At 39.0% G+C, this 25,026-nt stretch overlaps 1 protein-coding gene across 2 annotated transcripts in view; it reads right to left on the bottom strand.

Moving 5' to 3' along the window:
* The window catches only part of LOC124783785 (nuclear pore complex protein Nup133), a 125,491-nt gene that overhangs the window by 11,970 nt on the left and 88,495 nt on the right, over positions 1-25,026 (bottom strand). For both annotated transcript variants that reach the window (XM_047254049.1, XM_047254048.1), the window contains exons 17-20: positions 11,697-11,830; positions 11,378-11,614; positions 6,143-6,337; positions 2,325-2,428 (exon numbers count right to left, since the gene is read on the bottom strand). In XM_047254049.1, coding sequence (XP_047110005.1) covers positions 2,325-2,428; positions 6,143-6,337; positions 11,378-11,614; positions 11,697-11,830 — 670 coding nt within the window. The remainder of the gene's footprint in view (positions 1-2,324; positions 2,429-6,142; positions 6,338-11,377; positions 11,615-11,696; positions 11,831-25,026) is intronic.

Consider the following 25,026-nt stretch of genomic DNA (forward strand, 5'->3'; position numbering starts at 1 on the left):
GTTGAGTCGTACTGAGTATTGCACTTTAAATGTAATTTTGTCATGACTAAACGCAAATGATCAAAAATTGGCCTTTTCTGACGCTAGCTTGGAGAAGACTCCCATTTCACAACTGATGGCCTAGTAATTTTTTGCTGAGCCAGTGAAAAACAAGTATGTGAACACCTGTTAGTTTATTATTCTTTTTATTTACCAGTCTTGTTCCCTTGGATTTTCAAACAAAAATTTAAAATCAGTTTACTGTCATGCATATGTAATTCAATTGAAGTTGACATTTTACATAATCACATTCTTCACATTTTTTAGTTACTGCATTGTTCTTAGTGTTCGTTTGTTTTACTTTTGGGTAAACCATGATAAAAAGAGATGTTTCCTTCAACACAAAGATTCCGCAGCACAGATTATGAGAAGAAACAACAGACTCAAACCTTTAATTTCCTGTAGGACAAATAATGAAGTGGACAGATTTCACCTAGATTTGAGTGAGGCTTTAGTGTCAGCTAATGTGCCATGGAATGTGCTAAAGAATACTTTTTTTAAGAGCTTATTGGAGAGCATCAATGGCTGCAGTATATCAAGTGAATCATCAACACGCAAAAATGATTTGTACAAGTGTATGAAAAGGCTATTGCTTATACACAGATATCAGTGGCCATTTGGCTTCCAGTCAATGAGACCACTGACAGTTGTGGCAGATTTATAGCAAATTTTGTGGTGGGAAAATTAGATTAAACTGCACCATGGACACTCCACCTACTCCTGTATAAATACATGGAGAAGATGAATCACAATACTGTAGTCTGCAATGTCAGGGATACCCTACACATTCTATGTTCAGGAGAAGATAGGGGAGAGTAATTTTGTGGTGCTGGTGACTGACTGTGCTGCCAATATGTTACAAGTGGAGCAAGACTGAAAGAATGCTATCCCAGTATGACCCATTGCACCCACGGTACACACTGTCTAACAGAGATAGTCTGAGAAAGTATTTCTCAAAGCTCATACCCACATTCACCCCTTTAACAAAACAGCAACAACCATTCTTCTTCCACCTGAATCCACACTTACATATCAGCACACCTGGCTCCTGGCAGCTTTCCATTGTGCTAAACATTATCAGTAAGTCAAAGAGGAAGCAGACATATTTGACTAGTAAATGAGCTTTCCTTGAAAAGTTTAAGACAGACCTTAAGAATAACAACAATGCTGCATTCTTGGCATTTGTAAGAGCTCTCTTCCAATATCTACATGTTGCAATTCAACACCTAAAGCTACAGCATGCATCACTAAATTAAGGAATATTCTTTTGAGGAAATTAAGGAATATTCTTTTGAGGAATCCTGGCTGCCACTATACAAGGGGAAAAATTCAAAGTCAACTGTATTGGGGGGAGGAGGGGGGGGGGGGCATGAGCAAGTGCACCTAAATATGCACCACTGACCTATTGTACTGTATAGAGAACTTCCCCACCTTAAAAAATTCACTGAGAGACAACAGAAGACGTTTCACTTTACAAACATTAGATATTTTATGAAAAATTTCTTGTTAGTTGTAGCATTAGGCCACATATTGTGGTCATACTTATGTACGCAACTGAATGTGGTTTTTATATTGTGTCAGGTGAAAAGAATTTTTGAGTAAAAGACTTTTCATAAAAATGTTATAAAAATATATATGCATTTTTTTCAAGTGTCAATATAAGGAATAGTTAACTGCTTATTTTCCAAAAGTACTACAATAACTGCTCCAAAATTACAATAAATTGTGTGTTAGTACCAGTTTTCATTATATTTTTCATTAGAGCTCCATAAAGCCTAAAATAGTTTGTTTAGATCTATAAAGGGCTATAATCTAAAAATACGGGCTCAACTGACAACAACAATAGGTTTCTCATTACAGCTAATTTTTCCCTCCTGATACTATGTTTGCAACTTTTCAGAAGGATTAAATCTGCCACTTGGTACAATACTGACATATGTTCCCCTCTTCCCTTCATTTGATTAAACACACATTAATGTCAACTTTTTGTAATTCACTATCAGTTTCATTCATAGGTCAGTCTACCTATTTCAAGAGTGATTCTCCCTCAGGGCACCACCCTAAAACGTCTGCTGAAGCTAGGTGTAGTTGGTATGAAGCATCTAAGAGATTTATGTATACCAATACAAAGTATCAGAAGATCCATTAATACATAATATGTAACTTAATATACGAACGTAGCTACACATTTCAATATTTCTATTCAAACACAGCTAACGTTGACTGTGCTAACACTATATAATTGCAAGAAAAAGTAAAGTTAGTTATGCAAGAGAAATATTTACCTTAATTCACTCTTTTCAAATTCATCAGGAATGTAATCAAGTAAGTCCAGGGCCTTTTTAAAGTCATATTCTTGTATCATATGATTCTCTTCACTTATGTACAACTGAAATGAAAAAAGGCTTCTTAGAAAGCAAAACAAAAATCAGAAAATTTACTTATGAAAGATCATAAAATTATGAAGCCATCAAAAACCTTTTCTAGCTGCAATCAATGATTGTTCACCCATCTTCTTTCTTATGTGTGTCACAACTTGTTTACTTTTAAACTTGATCACTGTTTCAGTGTTTTCCTATTTGTCAATGACAATTTTTTTTATACATCAAATCTCAAAAAGGATAACACAGTTCTGAACAAATGTTAGTATTACAAAATTCAGTGGCAAGAATGTTTGTTCAGTATAAATGAAACATGATGGTAACTGACTGAAGTATTTATAGATATCTTAGATTTGATGGAATTTCACACTTTCTACAGAATGTTCAGTTTAAAAAAATCTACTGACATGATGGATCTATCAGACACTTGTACATCTTTAATCAGCAAAATATAACAACACGTCCCACAAGGTACTTGTCACTCTAACATATTATTATTACTCATATTGGAAGAATGAGACTGTGATGCAAATATAACTGTATTTTCATGATGCAGTGATGTGTATCATTAGGGGCCAGAAAATGTAGCATCTATTTTTGACAAAATTTGCATCTTTTTTTGTTCGCAAATGATCAGACACAAATTTAAAAGTTTGTTACGCTACATTTTTTTCATCTTTTTCTTCCATAATGGTCTTTATTTTCATTGTTTTGCTGTATTCAAGCATTCAAAAATGATTGTTCCGTGGAAAAGCAGCAGTAGTATTCACCAGTGAACTGAATGTGTCTCCAATTTAAGGTGTTTCTGGACATTATTTTTCTTTACCTGTCCGATTCGATGATTACAAAATCTGCAGACTATTAATGTCGACTTTCGTGGGCATTCATACTCTGTGCGACCCATGCTGGACGATGCTTCAGATAGAACTGACAAGGCCGTTAGCATAAGAGTAGAACTGAATGTCTGGTAACACTATTTTAACACTGAGGGAAGAATTTGAGCACAAGCGAAAAATGTTACAGATTTTGTGTTCCAATCGCTATAGTGCAGAGTACAGGCACTATTGGCTTAGTGATAGATGGCCATAAGTGTAAACAAGCTAGAATTTGGACCACCAATGGGGAGGGGAACGGTATGGGGAAACAAGTCCCATCTCCCTTTCACTGGGCAGCAGCCTACAGCAGAACTGATACACTGTCACAGGGATTGTCGATCCCTTCTGGTGTGGTAAGGATTTAATCGAAATCTGTGATGGACCAGGATTAGTCCCTTCACTTATTTCAGAACAGCAAAACAATGATCAACATACAACACAAAGCATGGGGGGGGGGGGGGACAGTTTCCGTGCAATCGCTTGTTGAAATTAACAGAGCATTGTTAACGAAATAATTCAGGCCCACCCCATAATGGTATTCTATGCAATCAAAGTTCAAAACATCCATCGCCTAATTCGCCATGTTTAAAGTGTCCACATTATACAGTCTTTTAAGCTTTAGTTAAAGAAACATACGTGTTTCTCTGTTATAAAATGCTAGGTTCCACACATGAGTATTGAGTTGCATTATGTGGCATGTACCTTAAGTACATCATTCAATTGCTCACAACTGGCATGGCACCAATAATTGATTGCATTGATATCGTCGCCATGTTCATAAATTTTTTATACTGCAAACAGGTTCTTACGCATATTACCTTTCTAAACTGGGTTTCGCCAATACAATACCAATAACTGAAAACTGGTCACACGTTCAATATTTATACACAGAAAATAAGGCTATTTCAAATAAACACTGATAATACAGTTCATCTGGATACAATTCGCTAAGAAATAGCATCTATTAAGTATTTTTGCATTTTTGCACTTCAAGGCAGAATTTCCATCTATTTCGCATTTATCACAAAATGCAAATTTTTCCGGTCTTTATGTATGATGCTGTGGTACACTGTGCGATCAAAAGTATCCGGACACCCCCCAAAACATATGTTTTTCATATTGGGTGCTTTGTGCTGCCACCAGATGTCACGTACTCCACATCAGCAACTTCAGTAGTCAGTAGACATCGTGAGAGTGCAGAATGTTGCACTCCGCGGAACTCATGGACTTCGAACATGATCAGGTGATTGGGTGTCACTTGTGTCATACGTCTATAAGCGAGATTTCAGATACCCCTTGTTGTTTTGCATGGCTATCACAGCACAGGCCTATATTGATGTTTTAAGTACCTTCTTGCTTCCCACTGATTAAGAGCAATTCGGGGATAGCAATTGCCCTCTTTCAATACAATCGAGCACCTGTTCATAATGCATGGCCTGTGGCAGAGTGTTTACGTAACAACAACATCCCTGTAAAGGATTGGCCATCACAGAGTCCTGACCTGAATCCTATAGAACACCTTTGGGATGTTTTGGAACGCTGACTTTGTGCCAGGCGTCACTGACCGACATCGATACCTCTCCCCAGTGCAGCACTCCGTGAAGAATGGGCTGCCATTCCCAAGAAACTTTCCAGCACCTGACTGAATGTATGCCTGCAAGAGTGGAAGCTGTCATCAAGGCTAAGGGTGGGCCCACACCATACTGAATTCCAGCATTTCCAATGGAGGGCACCATGAACTTTTAAGTCATTTTCAGCCAGGTGCCCGAATAGTATTGATCACATAGTGTATATTCTTAGTTTACCCGATGAAAACTGTTTACAGAAATTTCTCAAGGAAACTTTTGGAGCAAAATAAAATACAGTACCATAAACATTCAAAGGAGGGCATATGAGCTGTGGCTTTTTCTGAGATGAACTGCACTTTCATCTTACCAATGAACAAAGGCTAAATTGTGCAGAGATTACAAATGATATAACCGCTTTTATATTTGTAGGATAAAATATGTTAGCAACTGTTCTTTATTTGCCAGGCTGGTATCACAAAGGTATGTGCGTGTGTGTGTGTGTGTGTGTGTGTGTGTGTGTGTGTGTGTTTCTTCTTTTGCCGGAAAAGACCAAAAATGTCAAACAATAACAGCTTGTAAGAATATCTATCAGCTTCAACATTTGGTAGGAAGCCCATGAGATCCTCTAGTAAATGTAATTGAATTATTATCTTTTCCTCCAATATTCATAAACTTTTGTCACATTTACTTGCTGCATGCTTCGAGACAAGTAATAGAAACAGTCAATCTTTTTGCCTGTATTACAAAGGAGCTTATTTGCTACAAACTAATTCTACGCAGGGTCAATCGATTAAAAGTTATTTCATACAGATCAGAAATGTTGTGATGTTTGTTAAATAAAATTGAATCACCAATATAACAGATGACAGAAATTAAACAATGGCTTTGATAAAGCTAACCACTCAATGTTTAGCTGAGGCACTGAGGAGCTGACAGACACACAAACAAGACTGAAACATTGCAATCACTCAATGTGTCAACTATATGGTGAATGGTTGGTTGCCTTTAACTCTCCTGCTGTTTGTATTCCACCACGGACTTTCCTGTAGTTTATTAAAGATGATGGTGTGCTACACAAGGCATCAAATTATTGATACTCACCATAAAAATGACAGGTCACAGTAGATAAGTCCATGAATCAACTATACTAAGTTCATCTACTAATACAGATTTAGCATTATAGTGAACTGCTATTTATGGATGTCCAAAATAGACTAATAAAACACAAGGTAAGGGGAATGGTCTAGTAAAACATCTCATAACAATAATAATTACTCACCCTTATAATTTCAGCTGGAGTAAGAACTTTCTGCTTTTTGTAATCAAATCCCAGGGCAGTGAAAACTGTTTCTGGTAAATCTTCTTGATGCGCAATTAAAGTCAAGTCATCATCAATTGATCTTAATTCCTTGTTTTCTTCTGTGGGTTGCCTACCAGCTGCCAAATGTGCAAGTTTTGAAAGTGACAGCATAGACTGAGGGGAAAAAATTAAATATGGTCATGTATTATAGGCAACTGATAGATCTAAAACACAAAAACATTAAAATCATATCATAAAAGCAAAATAAACGCCAATGTTCTGTCGTGATAAAATGCCAAAAATGTGCTCACATTATCCACCTTTCCAAAAACCAAATGACTTTGAATATGGACTTATTTTCATTACAACGAAATGGAATCTGCAATAAAATTATAACTAGGAGAAATAAAGATTTTTGTGTCTCGGGTCATCATATTTGTGTGTTCAATGTCACAAAACAAGGATGGGAACTATCAGAGCCAAGCAGCTAAATAAATTCTGAGGCCCATTAAATGTATGAGAAGTAGAGTTATCACTAGTGTGTGAGTGAGAATGTAGTCAAAGGAAGGACTCCACTATTGTGGCAATTAATTTGTGTAATGACATGTATTCTTGAAAAGGAATAGTGCCACTATCGACAGCAAGAACCAATGGTTTACAATGTGCTTAACTTTAGAACTGCACCTGGGTCACTCGTGACCCACTTCTTAATAGTTTCGTTTGTCATTCTTTTGCATTATTACCTAGAGTGCTGAATTTTTTTTGACCTCTTATGAAATAAGGTAATTCGCAATGCTTAATTTTACATTTGTGGAAAAACCTTAGAAGAGAAATATGAAGATTCACCTAGAATGGCGGACAGGTCAGTTCTGACACCTCTGCTGCAGCCGCTATAACAATCGCATTTTTCGTGTAGGTTCATGTTTATTGTTAGGCTGTGTTTGGTCAGTAGTTGCAGAACTCTCTTTCATCTCACGGCCTGATATTTCTGTTTTCCAGCAGGGGAGGAGTGGGAAAGCAGGTTACAACATGTCTGACCATGTATGGAAGTACTGTGCAGCCAGCGCTTTATCTCGCGAAATACGGTTTTTGCTGTTCATTCTAACTGTGTAAATAAACATAGAAATTTATTACGACCAAACATCTATGTACAGAAGAGGACATTATAAGTGCGCTGAATGAGATTTTGGATCATGAATCCGAGGGCCAGCCACTGGATTCTTCATCTGAGAAAGAATTACCACCACCTGTCGTTCTAGACTTTTCATCAGAAGATGATTATACTTGTCACGATGTTCTACTGAATACTGATGAGGACATTGTGGTCAACGAAATGACCAGGGTTGTGGACTATTTCAATTAACTTCAGGTAGAGATATTGTAGCACCAGATGGAAGACCTGAAAAGTGGGAGTTACAGATGACTGTTCAGCTGGCAGATGTGGACAACAGAATATTTTCAAAGACTATACAGGACCATCTCCATGTGCAAACCAAAACATTAGTGAGACCTATTACAGTGCTTGGCATCTTATGATCACGGACAAATTTTAAATCACACTGTAAAATGCACTGAGACTGAAGCATGTCAAGTATTGGGTACAGATGATTGGACTATGAACTTTGAACTGGAAGCTGTTATAGCTATATTGTATGTCCGTAGTGCTATAGGAGTGAAGAGCTTAGAACTAGACACCTTGCAGTCAATGGTGTGGGGAAATAATTTTGTGAAGTCAACAAATGCTCATAACTGATTTAGAGAGATCATGCATTATTTCAGATTTAACATTAGATCCACAAGATCAGAACGACTGAAAGAAAAGAAACCTGGTATGAGTTCATATAACAATTGACAAACAGCTTTTTCCTTTAAAGTGCCGTTGCAGGTGCACACAGTTCATGGCCTGAAAACCAGACAAATAGGTTCAAAAGTACTGGATGGCAACAGATACAGACTCCAAATATAGTGTGAATACTTTCTCTTATCTAAGAAAGGATGGCACTAGGCTGATTAATGAGTGCCTTGGTGATTTTGTTGTGAAGAAACAGACGCAACCTTACCTCAATAAAGGAAAACATGTCACATGTGACAATTTTTTCACCACAGTGGGCACCATAGTTTGATCTCACAAGGAAATTCCAGTCAGTACCAAGAAATATCACACTTACAGTTTACCGGGGAAAGAGCAACAAAATGTCCCAATTCTCAGCACTATGCATCCTTACGTTAAAACTGGAGTTGAAAAAGAGGCCAGATATAGTTACATTTTCTAATGGCTCTACATATGGAGTGGATATGGTACACCAAATAGCTTGCAAATACCCTGTCAACGCACCATCAAGAAATTGGCCTGATCACACATTTTACAGCTTGTTGGATTTGGCTGGGACAAATGTCTGGTTCTTGATCCATTATAGATGGTTTTTGAAAGCCTGCGACTGTGAAAACAATAGATTTGTTTATAAATAAATCTTCTGCTACCAGTCGCGATTTTTATTTATTGTACTTTTCGCACGACACATTTCGGGAAATGATTCCCATTTTCCCATTTTCAAGTGCGTTTTTTGTGTGTATTAAGCCATTTCTATTGATGTTGTCAATGTGTATGTGTGTGTGCCTGCTTCATTTCGTCGACTTTTACTACAGTATATAAGAAATGCGTGATGTTTTGGTTGGGTATCGATTGTTTTGGTGAAGTTAGTGGCTAAATTTAGAAGAAGTTGTACATTTGTGCAGTCTCACACACACTAAACATCACACACAACTTGTACACTTTACACATCAAAAATGTCTTATATAAACAAGATAGTTACAAAGATCTTCTTACAGGTAGTCCACAGAGATAACATTGTACATCATCCACACATTATGATATGCTTTTGAACAGAGGTCATTTATCTTAACAGTTTGGCTCAAATTACTTACATCCATTTTACAATTGTGCTTATTTCTATGTTTTACTATTTTTATTTAAGTATTCTATCAAAACATCTGAAGAAATTCACTGATTCACTTTCAAGTTTTTCATTTAATATTTTACCTTCATATTTTCTGTAATGTGAATACACCTCTAGCTCTTCTAGCAAATCCAGTTTATGTCCTTTAATTAGTCAATGGAGTACTTTGACATTTTGCCCTTTTTTTCCAAGTGGGTGTCCTGTATTACGTATGTGTGTTGCTATTGCTGACGTAGTGTGTTTGTTGTGTGTGTAGGCTTTAGTGTGCTCTGTGTACCTGGTGTTGAAATTTTGGCCTGTTTGTCCTAGGTAGAATATGGAGCATTCCTGGAATGTTACCTTGTATATTCCAGAGTCTGAATATGGATCATGATTACACTTTATATTATGTATTAGTTTTTGTTGTAGTTTATTAGATGTAGAAAATCCAATTTTTACTTTGTGATTTTTGAAAATATTTGCAATCTTCTGCGATACATTGTCTATGTATGGAATACTAGATATACATTTGTTTTTCTCTTTTTCTTCTGTGGTGCAGTTTGCACCTGGGTCATTGTAGGTAGTTGAATCCCTGCCAGTAGACATAGCTCAGTTGTTCCAGAATAGGACAATTCTGGGTGATTTTGGGGTTGGGGATGGGGGCTTTGCAGCTGGTTCTAGGGATGACGAGAGAATAAGGAGTGTGTTAGGATACGGTGTGGGAAATCTGACTGGATTCAGGAGAATGATTCTGCGATATGCCTTAGGATTCAAGTAGGGTTTGGACATTATACTGGACTTCTAGAATGGGACCACTATGGCAGGGCTTTTTTGTGGAGGATTCAACATTTGGCACATGTTTTCTATCTAATAATCACTGCCATTTATCATGACACTGATGGAATCTCTGTCTGCAAGGAGGATGATTAAACGAGTGTCTGTCTTTAGGTTGTGGATGGCTGATCTTTCTTCTGTTCAGAGATTTGTGTAGCATGCAGCTATCACCACCCACTGCACAAACATTCTGTTCTGAGGAACTTGGTGGACTGAGAAGAAGGCATTTCAGGCACTGAAATGAAAGAACTGAGCCATTTATGGAAAGTATTCAAGGACAATGGTTACAACAACTGATAGATTTTGGAAGTCATCTCTCTGAAGACATGTAAACAGAGAAGTCTTGTTTCGTAGAGATTATGCACACTAACAGATACTTGTAGCAAACTCAAAAATAGAGGGAAATTATTTACAACACAGATAACTTACAAAGCTGTTGAAAGGAACAACTAACTGGAACACAATGTGACAGTTATAATACATGCTGAATACAATATTATGCCATAGCAGTAGACTTTTTAGGAGGTATGTTTACATTGCAATAGTAAACTTTTAAAAACTTCCTTAGAACGAACTGATCAATAAGTCGAGAAAGGTGTAAATATTACACTAATCATGTAACTACCAACACTGAATTTAAGGAGAAATGATTTTTCAAACAATCAAAATTTGTATAATTCACAACTGTAAATCAGAATAATTCATTTACTACAAAATACTTCATGCACAACAATGCTGAGCTCTCAAAAATATATTTTCAGTCAGATGTACACTGAAATTATGGGGATGATTGTCTGAATGAGGATACTATTGCCAAAATTTGTAGAAAGCACAAATTTTGTTTACACCTGGCAAGATAGCGTGTCAACACCAATGCTCTTCTGTTATCTCTAATTCATAAATTTCTGTTGAAAATGTAGTGTCTCCAGTGAGACAATCATCTAAAAACTAAAAGTTAATTGATTCAAAGCTTAAACTTGCTAAATTCCACAGAAAGACTGGTTGTCACTCACTTTGACAACTGTCAGGTGATATAGGCACATTTCCTCACTGTCCTTACGTAACAGCAGCTGCTACATAATACAGTTCGTACTTTGAAGAAACCAAGTTTGTATTTATTTTTCATAAACATCTATGTAAAACTACACCATAATTTTATCATAGTTTGTAAAAGCCTCTAACTTTTAAGAATGTTATGATGTATAGTTGATAATTATTGGTAGTGAAAAAATTATTGTGAGAGAAAAGTGGAAGTATTCTAAAAACACTGGAAAGTTTAAAAATGCAATAGCGAGGAACTAAATGTGCAAATTATATAATAATGATCTCCAATAAAGCAGTTCTATATTAAATATTTAAGTCAAATAAACATACTAAATACGTCAGATAATGCTGTGTCTCTCATTAAACCAACTGAATACATGTACTGCTTTATGAATGATACCTTTTTTCTGCAGAGAAGTTCAGTTTCTTCCTTCGCAAGATGATGTAATGTTTGGCTGGCATCATTGAATTCATTACTAAAAACACTAGCTATCCATGACAAATGAGGATACTTTGTCAAAAATTCTGTCAATGAATGCTGCTGGTCAGGGGACAGCTTGCGCATCTTGAAGTATTCCAGCAATTTGCCTTGTTTATTCTCACGGATGTACCAATTAAAAAGGAAATGGGAGAAATTCTAAACAAAAAAAATTGTGAATTTAGTTCAGTTAGTTGGTATCATCATACATTTATTAGTTTTAAATTATTTACTATCATACCTGGTCTGCAAATTTTTTCGTATATTGTTCCAGACGTTCTTGATTTTCTGTTGATTCACAAATTTCAATTAAGATTTGAAAATCACAGTATTTTTCTGCTAGAATGGCTGCCCTTTCATATTCTTCCATTATCACTGTAATAAAAAAGTAATGATTCAATTTAGAAAACACGTCACGGAGCAATATCTTGACTAATACGAGGGCCGTTCAGAAAGTAACCTCCGGTTGATTTAAAAAAATACACCAAGTTAAATAAAAATATTTTAATATATACATCTTACAACTACATCTTTGCACTATTTTTCTACATAGTCTCCATAGCGATTGAGGCACTTATCGTATCTCTTCACAAGCTTTGAAATTCCTTCTGCATAAAAATCACCCTCTTGTGCCTGGAGCCAGCCTGTGACCGCATCTTTGAGCTCTTCGTCGTCATCAAACCGCTGTGACCCGAGCCATTTCTTCAAATGCATGAAGAGGTGATAATCACTTGGCGCCAGGTCTGGGCTGTAAGGTGGATGGTTGATAACGTCCCACTTGAAGGACTCAAGAAGGGCCGTTGTTCTGCGAGCAGAGTGAGGACGGGCGTTATCGTGCAAAAAAACGATACCGGAAGTCAGCATACCACGGCGTTTGTTCTGTATAGCCCATCGTAACTTTTTTATTGTTTCACAGTACACGTCTTGATTAATGGTCGTACCACGTTCCATGAATTCAACCAACAACACCCCTTTGGCATCCCAAAACACCGTTGCCATCAGTTTTCTGGGAGAAAAATCTTGCGAGGCTTTTCTTGGTTTCGTAGGCGAATTTGAATGTGCCCACATCTTTGATTGTTCTTTTGTCTCAGGGTTCACGTACTTAATCCAGGTTTCATCACCGGTCACGATTCTGTTTAACAATGGTTCTCCTTCGTCCTCATAACGTGACAGAAAGTCTAATGCAGAGGCCATTCTTTGAGTTTTGTGGTGGTCGGTAAGAATTTTGGGCACCCATCGTGCACAGAACTTACGGTAACCCAATCTTGCTGTCACTATCTCGTACAAGAGAGTCTTAGAAATCTGTGGAAAACCAGTAGACAACTCCGACATTGAGAAACGTCGATTTTCACGAACTTTTGCATCAACTGTCTGAACGAGCTCGTCAGTCACCAATGATGGTCTACCACTCCTCTCTTCATCATTAACGTTTTCTCGTCCACTTTTAAATAAACGTACCCATTCACGGACAACTCCTTCACTCATAACTCTTGGTCCGTACACGGCACAAAGCTCACGATGAATAGCTGCTGCAGAATATCCTTTGGCTGTAAAAAACCTTATGACAGCACGCACTTCACATTTGGCGGGGTTTTCTATTGCAGCACACATTTCAAACTGCCACAAAAACTAAACTAGCGCAGGTACGACGTTCACTCGACCACGGCTTGATGCCGACTGACTTGTTGAGTGCGTGAACGCACAGATGGCGTCGCTACTCCCCCCACAACCCGCACTGTGACCAATCGGAGGTTACTTTCTGAACCGCCCTCGTATTTTCGATGATACTGCAATATGGCAACATTCACAATGCATTTAATCTTGTATTAACCAGAAAAACTGAAGAACACAATTGTGGAATTGTGATAATGGAAAGTCCCGGTCAAATGTGAATAACTTAAAGAGTAAAGGTAATAATTTCTTGTGTCGTTGAAAGGCACACAGACAAGAGTGAAAACTTTACAAGCTTCTGGATGAATTCTTTTTTGAGGCAGTCTATATAGCATTATGTTAGGTATCTGATCTGGCTGGATGCATTTTACAGGGTTTATACGTGGACGAGGAAAAAAATTCCCGGAATTTTCCCGGATTTCCCAGTTAAAAATACAGTTTCTCCAGGATGAAAATACACTTTTTCCGTGTTAAGCAACATATACTTTTCCTTGGAACTGTGAAACATCTCAATCCTTTCAATAGTTGTGGTTTTATACACCGGTGTAGAATTTCCCGGCACTTTAGAAAACGAAACTCAGGGGAAAAAACATGTTTTGGAAAGATGTGCAGCAACATGTACACTATATATTTTCATATAAGGAAAGTATAAATTTGAATTCCACCAAACACTGCATGTTACTTTCCAAAGGGTTGAAATCGAGATTGCGATGCAGTTTTGTAAGCCAGTCATAGCTCATGTCAAGCAATCTTGACAGCCGATGGCAGCGGATATTTAGAGCATAGGACACATGATGTAGTCAGCCAATCACAACATCACTTAAGTAGTGAAAACACACAAATAGGAAAAGATAATGATTTAAATTAATATACATAGTCTCTAAGATTATTAAGCTGCAAGGGAAGCTCAGCTTTCACACATAATGTTGATCTTTTTTGCGCGTGTTACACTTTAAGATACATCACACAAATGTGCCAGTAAAATTTTTGACGACGACATAAATGTCGGTCTGGGCTCGAAAATATTTGAAATGGTCGTCCTAAAAGATTTGATTTTTGAATGAGAATCAAACGCTCTGTGATTTATGAAATTCATCAGACATTCGCGCACAGAGTTCTTCTTGTGTAAAAGGAAACTTACTTTACTTGAAAATAAAATTTTTCCAACAACCATTCAGAATATTTTCCTGCGACTTGTTAGAAATAGATTCGTTTCAGCACTTGGGTCAGATGACAGGCGTCGCCACGCTTGCACAGCTACAATGATGCAGGAAGCCCGTACATTCGTACATATAAAACATTAAAAGACTTTACATTATGTTATATAAGAAACAAGACATTAGAGCAGGGCCGGCCAAACGCTGCACAATGTGCAGACGTGCGGAAGTGCTGCACAAGTGCGCACGTGTGCGACAGCGACATCTGTTATTAGACATGTGACCTAAATGAACGGCAGTGGCTCCTCTTCCCTGTTTATGTGGTACAAGCAAGAACGCAACATACCCAGTTTCGTTTACCCCTGGTGACCGTAACCTTAACAGAGAAGTACTGAGAAATGCCGGGTACTGTGAAAAAGCAAAGAACGGAAGATCTATGTTCTCAGTCGTTTCGATCAAGCATCAGTGATGAAAATCTCCCGCAACTGCTTGCATTTGTCAATGAGTTGTGCTTTTGTGCGCGATATTAACTATATCATTTCTGATGACCAGTGATAAATGTATTTGGATTTATTCCTTTCATAATTAAAAATTATTGTTTACTAACTGTGCATTATTGCATCATTCTGCTCCATGTTACATTATTATCAGGAAAATTGGTCATTAAACCTGTGGCAGTGGTATTTTTCATGTCTGGTGCAAAGTGAGATCAAAAGTGTGCGAGAGTTTTTTTTGGTCATGTGTTGTTTTTTATCTTTGCCGTAAGACTATAGGATCTCCTAGTTTTTGTTACTTCTCTGTTGTTTTTAGTTTTCTTCTCACTGTGAGTTTTCACGAATAAATACTTTTTCGTTAACTCATTATACCGGACGGCTATGCAATTATTTGTCATAGGCAAGTCGCCTACATAATTGGTGACCTCCGATTAAGGAACTTTAAATCTTTCGTCAGCTACGTCGAACATTAACTGCAAAAGCAATGAACGATGACGGCAAACGATACGGTTCGATAACGGAAGAAATTCATAGGCTTCAGAATGAGATAGAAACTTTACAGTTGCATATTTCGAAATATATGAACTTAAAGCATATACCGAACCAAAGGAATGACGTTGGTTCAACAACCATGGCAGCACAACCACAGCAAGTAACAGCAACGGAAGTAGCCGCTGGTTTCAACGCTTCACCAACTCAACGGTTGCAATTACGGGCACCCCCATTCATGCCTTCTCAGCCACACACATGGTTCGCGGTAATGGAAAATATATTTCTACAACAAAGAATATTCAGTGATCATGAGAAGTTCACCTTGGTGGTAAGTAATTTGGACCATCAGACCTCGGTTTTGATATCTGACATTATAGTGAACCCGCCTGCTGAAGGAGCATACTGTAGACTGAAAGAAGAATTAATTTCTCGGTGTGTGAAATCAGTCGACATCAGAGTCAAACAAGTACTGTACCAAGAGAAACGGGGAGATAGGACCCCGTCAGAATACTGGCGTCATTTACGCAGCCTGGTAGATAGATCGACAGTCTCTGATAGACTGTTAATCCACGTATGGCAACAACAGCTACCAATGCAAGTAAGAACTACACTAGCTATATACGATGAAAGATCAGTTGACAAACTGCTGCTCGCTGCAGACAGAATCTACGAGACGCACGAGCCTATGCAACAGTCGCAATGATGTCTACAGATGCCACGTACGGTAACTACCATTACCAGCACGACCAAACTGATGATATAGCAGTAAACTGTGCCGCGGTCGCAACGCGACAAACAACAAAAAGTTCAAACAAAATTAGAGATTTAAAAACTGCAATAGAGGATTTGCGAGCGCAACTACGCACGCTACAACGACCACAAGTTATCTTTAAGCACAAGAGAGACCGGGCTGGGCGTGAAACACAAAGTCAACAAGAGGATGGGCGTAAGGTGTGTTGGTACCATAAACGTTTTGGGAGAGATGCTACAAGATGTACATCACCATGCACCTACTCAGACAACCAAGGTTTGTACAGAAACAGTGCAGTGTTTTCATGTCAGCAACAACAGTCGTCAATACATATGCCTCCTGCTTCGAAAAGATTGTATGTATCAGACGTACTTACGGGTACAAGGTTTTTGGTGGATACCGGGTCAGACATTAGTTCGCTTCCTGTCAGCCATGCACCACACAACGAAAAAGACATACAGCCACGTTTGAAGGCAGTGAATAACTCGGTGATTAACACGTACGGATGTAAAGTGTGCAAGATTGATGTGGGTTTTTCCAAACAGTTTACCTGGTCTTTTGTGATAGCTGGTATATCAGAACCTATTTTGGGCACTGATTTTCTGGTACATTTCGAGTTGGCGGTCGACTTACAAGGAAAACATTTGTTAAATCTGACGGACAACAGTGCAATATCAAGCACTAAAGGGCATACAACTTGTGAGAAGCTACAGGCGATTGGCAACTCTGTAGCCGAAGAGCTACATGATGAAGAGAAGATTCGGAGATGTTCTGATGGACAGACAAAAGAAGTTAAACATAGTACGGTTCACTATATTCGTACCACGCCAGGACAACCAGTTTCACAACGAGCACGTAGAATCGCACCAGAGAGATTGACAGAAACAAAGGCGATATTCGAGGAAATGTTACAAGCGGGAATAATTCGCCGGTCAGACAGTCCGTGGTCTTCACCCCTACACTTAGTATGTAGGAAAGATGGATCATGGTAACCGTGTGGGGATTACCGAGCATTAAACTCAAGAACCATTCCAGATAGATACCCAGTACCTAATATACAGGACTTCACATGTGCTTTGGCCGGCGCGAAAATTTTTAGCGTCCTCGATTGCAAGAAAGCATACAACCAGATACCGGTGGCTCCAAGAGATGTTCAGAAGACAGCAGTGATTACACCATTTGGATTATTCGAGTTTTTATTTATGTCTTTTGGCCTTAAGAACGCAGCACAGACTTGGCAGCATTTTATCGACGAGGTGATAAAGGGATTAACTTTTTGCTTTGCTTATCTTGATGACATTTTGGTTTTCTCTCCGGACAGTCAAACACATGAACAGCATCTGTGTCAACTTCGCAAGCGTCTATCTGATACGGAGTCACTTTAAACGAAAATAAATGCGTCATGCACAAGAACCAAGTCACTTTCCTCGGCCATACTGTGTCATCAGAAGGTATATTGCCTCTGCCAGAGAAGATCACGGTGATACAGGCCCTTCCGAAACCGACAAACTACCAAGAGCTACGACGATACATGGGATTAATAAATTTTTATAGACGTCACCTACCAGCAACGGCTGCGGTGCAAGTACCGCTCACTGATGCACTCAAGGGACACGACGCCAAAGGTCGACGAATAGTTAAGTGGACACAAGAAATGGACAAAGCAAAGCAGTGTTGCTCGCTCACCCAGTTCACTACGCACAGCTAGCTATTGCTGTAGACGCGAGCCAGTCAGCAATAGCACCAGCGTGTAGAAGGGCAATGGCAACCACTACAGTTTTTCTCTAAAAAGTTACAGACTGCACAACAGAAGTGGAGCGCGTATGACAGAGAATTGTTCGCGATCTACGAAGCAATTCGATACTTCCGCCCACAAATAGAGGCTAGACCAGTGACTGTGTTTACAGACCACAAACCCATAACATCGGCTTTTAAAAACACCAGTGATAAATGCTCACCAAGACAGTTCCGTTATATTGAGTTCATAAGTCAGTTCACGACAGATATATGCCATTTAAGAGGCACAGAAAATTTAGTGGCTGACTATTTTTCATGTATTTGCGGGATTTCAAAAATTATAGACTATGATAAACTTGCAGTGGAACAGACCAAGGATGCAGAGCTACGACAGCTGTTAAACGACCCGTCTACAGGTCTGAAGTTCGAGCAAATTCTGGTGCCTAACTCCAAGTGGAAGCTGTGGTGCGACTTTTCTCAAGGCAGACCAAGACCATTCATTTCAGAAATATTGCGCAAGACGGCATTCGACAGTGTCCACACATTATCGCACCCAGGAGCCAACGCTACAATAAAGCTGCTGACAGACCGCTATGTGTGGCCTTCTATGAAAAGAGACGCGCGCCTTTGGGTATGTTCCTGCATTCCTTGTCAACAGAGTAAAGTAGGACGACATGTGCGTGCTGATATTGGAGATTTTCAAGGTACCTCTGCTAGATTTGCACACGTTCACGTGGACCTGGTTGGACCTCTCCCACAGTCAGATGGTTACAGATATGTGTTTACGGCCATAGATAGGTGCACAAGATGGGCAGAAGCAACTCCAACAGTCGATATTTCAGCCGAAACTACTGCTAAGACGTTTCTGTGTACGTGGGTTGCCCGTTTTGGACACCCCCTTCATGTCACAACTGACCAAGGACGTCAGTTCGAATCTACGTTGCTCCTCGAGCTATCCAAAATGTGCGGTTTCCAACGCCACCACACGACTGCCTATCACCCTGCCAGTAATTGTATGGTCGAACGATGGCACAGAACACTCAAAGCAGCATTGATGTGTCATCAAGAAAGATGGACGGAAGCATTACCACTAGGGTTGTTAGGCCTGCGGATAGCTCACAAACCCGATATTGGTGCATCAGTTGCCGAGATGGTTTACGGCGAGCCGCTATGGATTCCTGCAGATTATTTAGCATCAACCTTACTACCTGGATCAGAGGGCCTCACACACTGGGTGCAACAGCTAAAACGTCACTGCACAAATATACGTTGCCCGCCACCTTCTCGCCATGGTAACCGTAAGGTGTTTGTACACAAAGACTTGTACAATTGCTCTCACATAATGTTGCGAACAGACTCAGTCAAATCGCCTTTACAACCACCATATACGGGCCCATTTCAGGTGCTGAGTACAAATAAGCATACCGTGGACATAATGTACAATGGTGTTCCGACAAAGGTATCGATTGAACGTGTCAAGCCAGCATGGGTTTTACCCTCTCCGACCTGTGACACCACGCCTGTGCATCAACACATGATGGACGCAGAGCATACCAAAACACCGCTCAGTACATCGTCCGAGGCAGGTGAATCACCACCACAAACAACAACATCACCGCCCCCGAGACACCCGACGCACACCAGAGCTGGACGTCGAATAGAATTCAAGTATCAAGATATCCCTGGGGCTCTGCACTTTAAGGGGGGGGGGGGGGGGGGCTGTGTGGCAGTGGTATTTTTCATGTCTGGTGCAAAGTGAGATCAAAAGTGCGCGAGAGTTTTTTTTTGGTCATGTGTTGTTTTTTATCTTTGCCGTAAGACTATAGGATCTCCTAGTTTTTGTTACTTCTCTGTTGTTTTTAGTTTTCTTCTCATTGTGAGTTTTCACGAATAAATATTTTTTCGTTAACTCGTTATACCGGACGGCTATGCAGTTATTTGTTGTAGGCAAGTCGCCTACAAACCGATTGTTGTATACTTACATTTAGGGTCTTTTTTTTAATGTGTGAAGGGCTACGCTCAGCTGAAGTCGATAAAACATAACATTCATCTAATTGTCGGTTATTATGCAGATTTCAGACAGAACTGATGAAAGATATAGCAATAATGGTACAGGTCATCATCGAGAGGTCTGCGGCTGTCATTCTGTTCAGAGGTCAGTGAGACAGAAATTATGTGGGTGTAACTGAGGGTACCGAGAATTAGTTGTAGGAAACCTTGCATTGGTTTAATGTTATTTGAAATCATGACTAAGGTTCGTTGGAAGTCGCTAAGTCCTCTCTTTCTTAAATACTAGATCAAAAACATTACACGTATTTACGTACCGTCAGTCAAGGTGCCTTAATAAAAACCAACGGTTGTTAACTGTATTACTTGTCTTACTGGGCTAAACTGTTAACATAAAAGTAGACGTCTCAATGAGTAGACTGTGACAGTATTTTAATTGTTTAATACGCGAAATACCTTCCCATGGATGGCTTGCAAGCTGTGGAAAGAGCACTAGAATTCGCAGGTACAGAGTACCTCAGCAAGTGGATAAAGCGACATCTGTGCGTAGAAACATGCACTACATGAACGCTGACGGCTGCGGCGTGCACACTGTGACCCGGAAGTTGCACATGTGCAGGAGCACTGCACGTGTGCAGAATTTCTGGCCGGCCCTGCATTAGAGGATACTCCAAGAGCAAGGGAATTTTGTGAACCATACTAAAATGCATAATTCAGTTTAAAGTGCACATTCGTATGTCCAGATTCAGATGTAAATTTTCTTGGGAGTACCAGTACCATATTATCTCATGTTTGGTTCTTTATTATGGCATAATGCCATACGCGCTAGAACATGAAAATGCGAACTTGAAATGCAGCGAACAGTTGAAATTAGCCAGTAGTGTGGAATTAAAAACTTCGTTTCAAATAAATTGGCTGCCTCAGCAGAAAAGATTAATAAAATTCAAATTTCTTTAACAAACCGACAAAAATAACTTCATTGTTCTTCAAGGTGATTAACTCTTGACTGTCAGATAGGCGGAAACAAAAGAAAATCTGAAACTAATAACATATTTTAGCCTTCCGTAATTATGTAAATGTAATTTAATTCACTCCCGGTCACAGAAATCATCTTTTTTTTTCTTTCTTTTTAACATGAGAGCAATAAAGGAAGACGAAACAGCAAAATCACTTAATGTAAACACGGGTCATGTGGAGACCACCATCTTCCCCACTAAAACTCAGACTGCACTGTCCATCAGGTCCAGACCTACGCTATTTCTGAACCAGTATAATACTAGATAGTGGTGCTCTGCCTCCCTCGAGTGTTTGAGATAGGATGCCAAAAATTAAAAATCAACTTTTCAAAAATATCTTCATTTTGTAGCACACATCTTTCTGAAGATATATATGTTCGAGGAAACGTAGGACATGTTATTTGGTCTTAAGCGTGCCGAAGTGCAGTGCCACGCCTCTTCACACAGCGTTTTTCCAACGCACGTCTCTGTATTTCACTCTGTGGAATTCAAATGTGTATATTTTGTAATGGGTGCCATTAAACTATATTCATACCAGTGGAAATTAAAATGTCCTGTGGTGCCTCTCCTCCTCCCACTCGGCCAGTTTAATATCCTGTCCCTCTTAAAAAAATTCTCACAATTAATACTGGATGGGATTATTTGTAACCGGCAGAACAAGAACTCTTCAGAAAATCTGCAGTCTTTACTGCCTAGGAATTTAAGGAGATGGGGCCTGGATAAACTGACTAAACCAGAGGTTGTACAGAGTTTCAGGGACAGCATAAGGGAACAATTGACAGGAATGGGGGAAAGACATACAGTAGAAGATGAATGGGTAGCTCTGAGGGCTGAAATAGTGAAGGCAGCAGAGGATAAAGTAGGCAAAAAGACGAGGACTAGTAGAAATCCTTGAGTAACAGAAGTATTATTGAATTTAATTGATGAAATGAGAAAATATAAAAATGCAGTAAATGAAGCAGGCAAAAAGGAATACAAATGTCTCAAAAATGAGATCGACAGGAAGTGCAAAATGGCTAAGCAGGAATGGCTAGAGGACAAATGTAAGGATGTAGAAGCTTATCTCACTAGGGGTAAGATAGATACTGCCTACAGGAAAATTAAAGAGACCTTTGGAGAAAAGAGAGCCACTTGTATGAATATCAAGAGCTCAGATGGAAACCCAGTTCTAAGCAAAGAGGGGAAAGCAGAAAGGTGGAAGGAGTATATAGAGGGTCTGTACAAGGGCGATGTACTTGAGGACAATATTATGGAAATGTAAGAGGATGTAAATGAAGATGAAATGGGAGATACGATACTGTGTGAAGAGTTTGAAAGAGCACTAAAAGACCTGAGTCGAAATAAGGCCCTGGGAGTAGACAACATTCCATTAGAACTACTGACGGCCTTGGGAGAGCCAGTCCTGACAAAACTCTACCACCTGGTGAGCAAGATGCACAAGACACAAGAAATACCCTCAGACTTCAAGAAGAATAGAATAAATCCAATCCCAAAGAAAACAGGTGTTGACAGATGTGAAAATTACTGAACTATCAGTTTAATAAGTCACAGCTGCAAAATACTAACGCGAATTATTTACAGACGAATGGAAAAACTGGTAGAAGCCGACCTCGGGGAAGATCAGTTTGGATTCCGTAGAAATGTTGGAACATGTGAGGCAATACTGACCTTACGACTTATCTTAGAAGAAAGATTAAGGAAAGGCAAACCTACATTTCTACCATTTGTAGACTTAGAGAAAGCTTTCGAGAATGTTGACTGGAATACTCTCTTTCAAATTCTAAAGGTGGCAGGGGTAAAATATAGGGAGCGAAAGGCTATTTACAATTTGTACAGAAAGCAGATGACAGTTATAAGAGTCGAGGGGTATGAAAGGGAAGCAGTGGTTGGGAAGGGAGTGAGACAGGGTTGTAGCCTCTCCTGATGTTATTCAATCTGTATACTGAGCAAGCAGTAAAGGAAACAAAAGAAAAATTTGGAGTAGGTATTAAAATCCAGGGAGAAGAAATAAAAACTTTGAGGTTCGCTGATGACATTGTAATTCTGTCAGAGACAGCAAAGGACTTGGAAGAGCGGTTGAACGGAATGGACAGTGTCTTGAAAGGAGGATATAAGATGAACATCAACAAAAGCAAAACGAGGATAATGGAATGTAGTCGAATTAAGTCGGATGATGCTGAGGGAGTCAGATTAGGAAATGAGACACTTAAAGTAGTAAAGGAGTTTTGCTATTTGGGGAGAAAAATAACTGATGATGGTAGAAGTAGAGAGGATATAAAATGTAGACTGGCAATGGCAAGGAAAGCGTTTCTGAAGAAGAGAAATTTGTTAACATCGAGTATAGATTTAAGTGTCAGGAAGTCGTTTCTAAAAGTATTTGTATGGAGTGTAGCCATTTATGGAAGTGAAACATGGACAATAAATAGTTTGGACAAGAAGAGAATAGAAGATTTCGAAATGTGGTGCTACAGAAGAATGTTGAAGATTAGGTGGGTAGATCACGTAACTAATGAGGAGGTATTGAATAGGATTGGGGGGAAGAGAAGTTTGTGGCACAACTTGACTAGAAGAAGGGATCGGTTGGTAGGACATGTCCTGAGGCATCAAGGGATCACAAATTTAGCATTGGAGGGCAGTGTGGAGGGTAAAAATCGTAGAGGGAGACCAAGAGATGAATACACTAAGCAGATTCAGAAGGATGTAGGTTGCAGTAGATACTGGGAGATGAGGCAGCTTGCACAGGATAGATTAGCATGGAGGGCTGCATCAAAAAACCAGTCTCAGGACTGAAGACAACAACAACAACAACAGCTAAGAACTTGCTGTTTTGTGTGACATAAAATTAAATATCGCATCCATAAAACGAGTAAAGACAAGAGACAAACAAGGCAGTACACACTTCTTCAATCCTTATGTCCTAGCTTCTCTCTCTCTCACAGCTTTATACTTCGTCAACGTTTTGCTACATGAAAAATCGAAATGTAGCTGTCTAATACTAGAAAAGCTGTTAATACAAATAGTACCTAAGACTGGTGTGGTTTCTCTATCTGATTATGTGTATTTTGTCACTGTCTGCTAGATAAAACGAAATAGGTCTACCTAATACAGCAGCAGCAGTTGTTACACACACCAAATAAACAAGACCGTTTTGGCACAAATGATAATTTTTATAAAATGACAGAATATAATTCATGAAGTACCAATATCAAATGTCTATTACGCCTACTACAAGCAAAAAGTTTTATGTTAGGAAATAGTTTCACATTTCATTCATACTCTCTAGCTTATGAAGCATGAGATCGAAAAGTAGTAGTATGAAATTTTTATATAAATTTGGAATCGTCAAATTCTCCCATAATTTGTGTTCTAACAAACAATCTTGTCATCACTGATTCCGTACCTATTCCTGCCAATGTCAAAATTTGTTCTCTGGTTAACTTCACTAACCCCACCACAATCACTGGTTTAGTTATCCTGCATTTATTCTCCAGTTAGGCGTTATTACATGTTCGTACAACGCATTTTCCGCACTACTCCCAGAATAGAATTTTAGCAGCTGCTATCCGGGGACAGTATAACTGGCTCTTAGTAATGTAGCGGTCTGGCCAAAAATTTTCTGTCAAAATTTCATTTTCTTGGATACACAAAGACAAGACGTAATCTTTGTTGCCTGTTATTCCTGTTTGTCATTTACTTCCACTCTGGTAGTCTGAATCTACAGAATTAGCTAGTAATTATAGCAATACTGATCATTTGCAAACCCAGTCAACCACATAAACAGCGATTGTCATTCACCCTCTCTATGACAGAGACATCACGTACACTATGCATGCATTCAAAAATCAACTTACGATTCATTCAGAAATCAACTTACAATTTGATCAACCCGGATGCATTCATAATCATTGAGTAATCGATAGACCAATGTGCGCTGGATGCTAGGTGCTTTGTGAAACAAGGTATTTTTTCTCAATAATATGAATTTGGTGCCCTTCCCTATAATCCCACAGGTCTTTTCACAGCAGCATGGAGTTCTGATCAGAGCTGAAGGGCTAACAGAGTCTGATGTTCTGAAGAAACTGTGAAAGATTAGTTACATTTGATGAATGGACTAATACATAAACTGGAAAAGTGTGTTAAAAGTATGCAAGGAAAGACACGATAGTTTGCTCAATGTAATGTGGTATTTTATAAGATGAAATAAATTTGTCTGATAAAACAAATAAGTACAAAGTGTAGAGGCTTG

Source organism: Schistocerca piceifrons, chromosome 1 (genome assembly GCF_021461385.2).
Source record: "Schistocerca piceifrons isolate TAMUIC-IGC-003096 chromosome 1, iqSchPice1.1, whole genome shotgun sequence".
NCBI lineage: Eukaryota > Metazoa > Arthropoda > Insecta > Orthoptera > Acrididae > Schistocerca > Schistocerca piceifrons.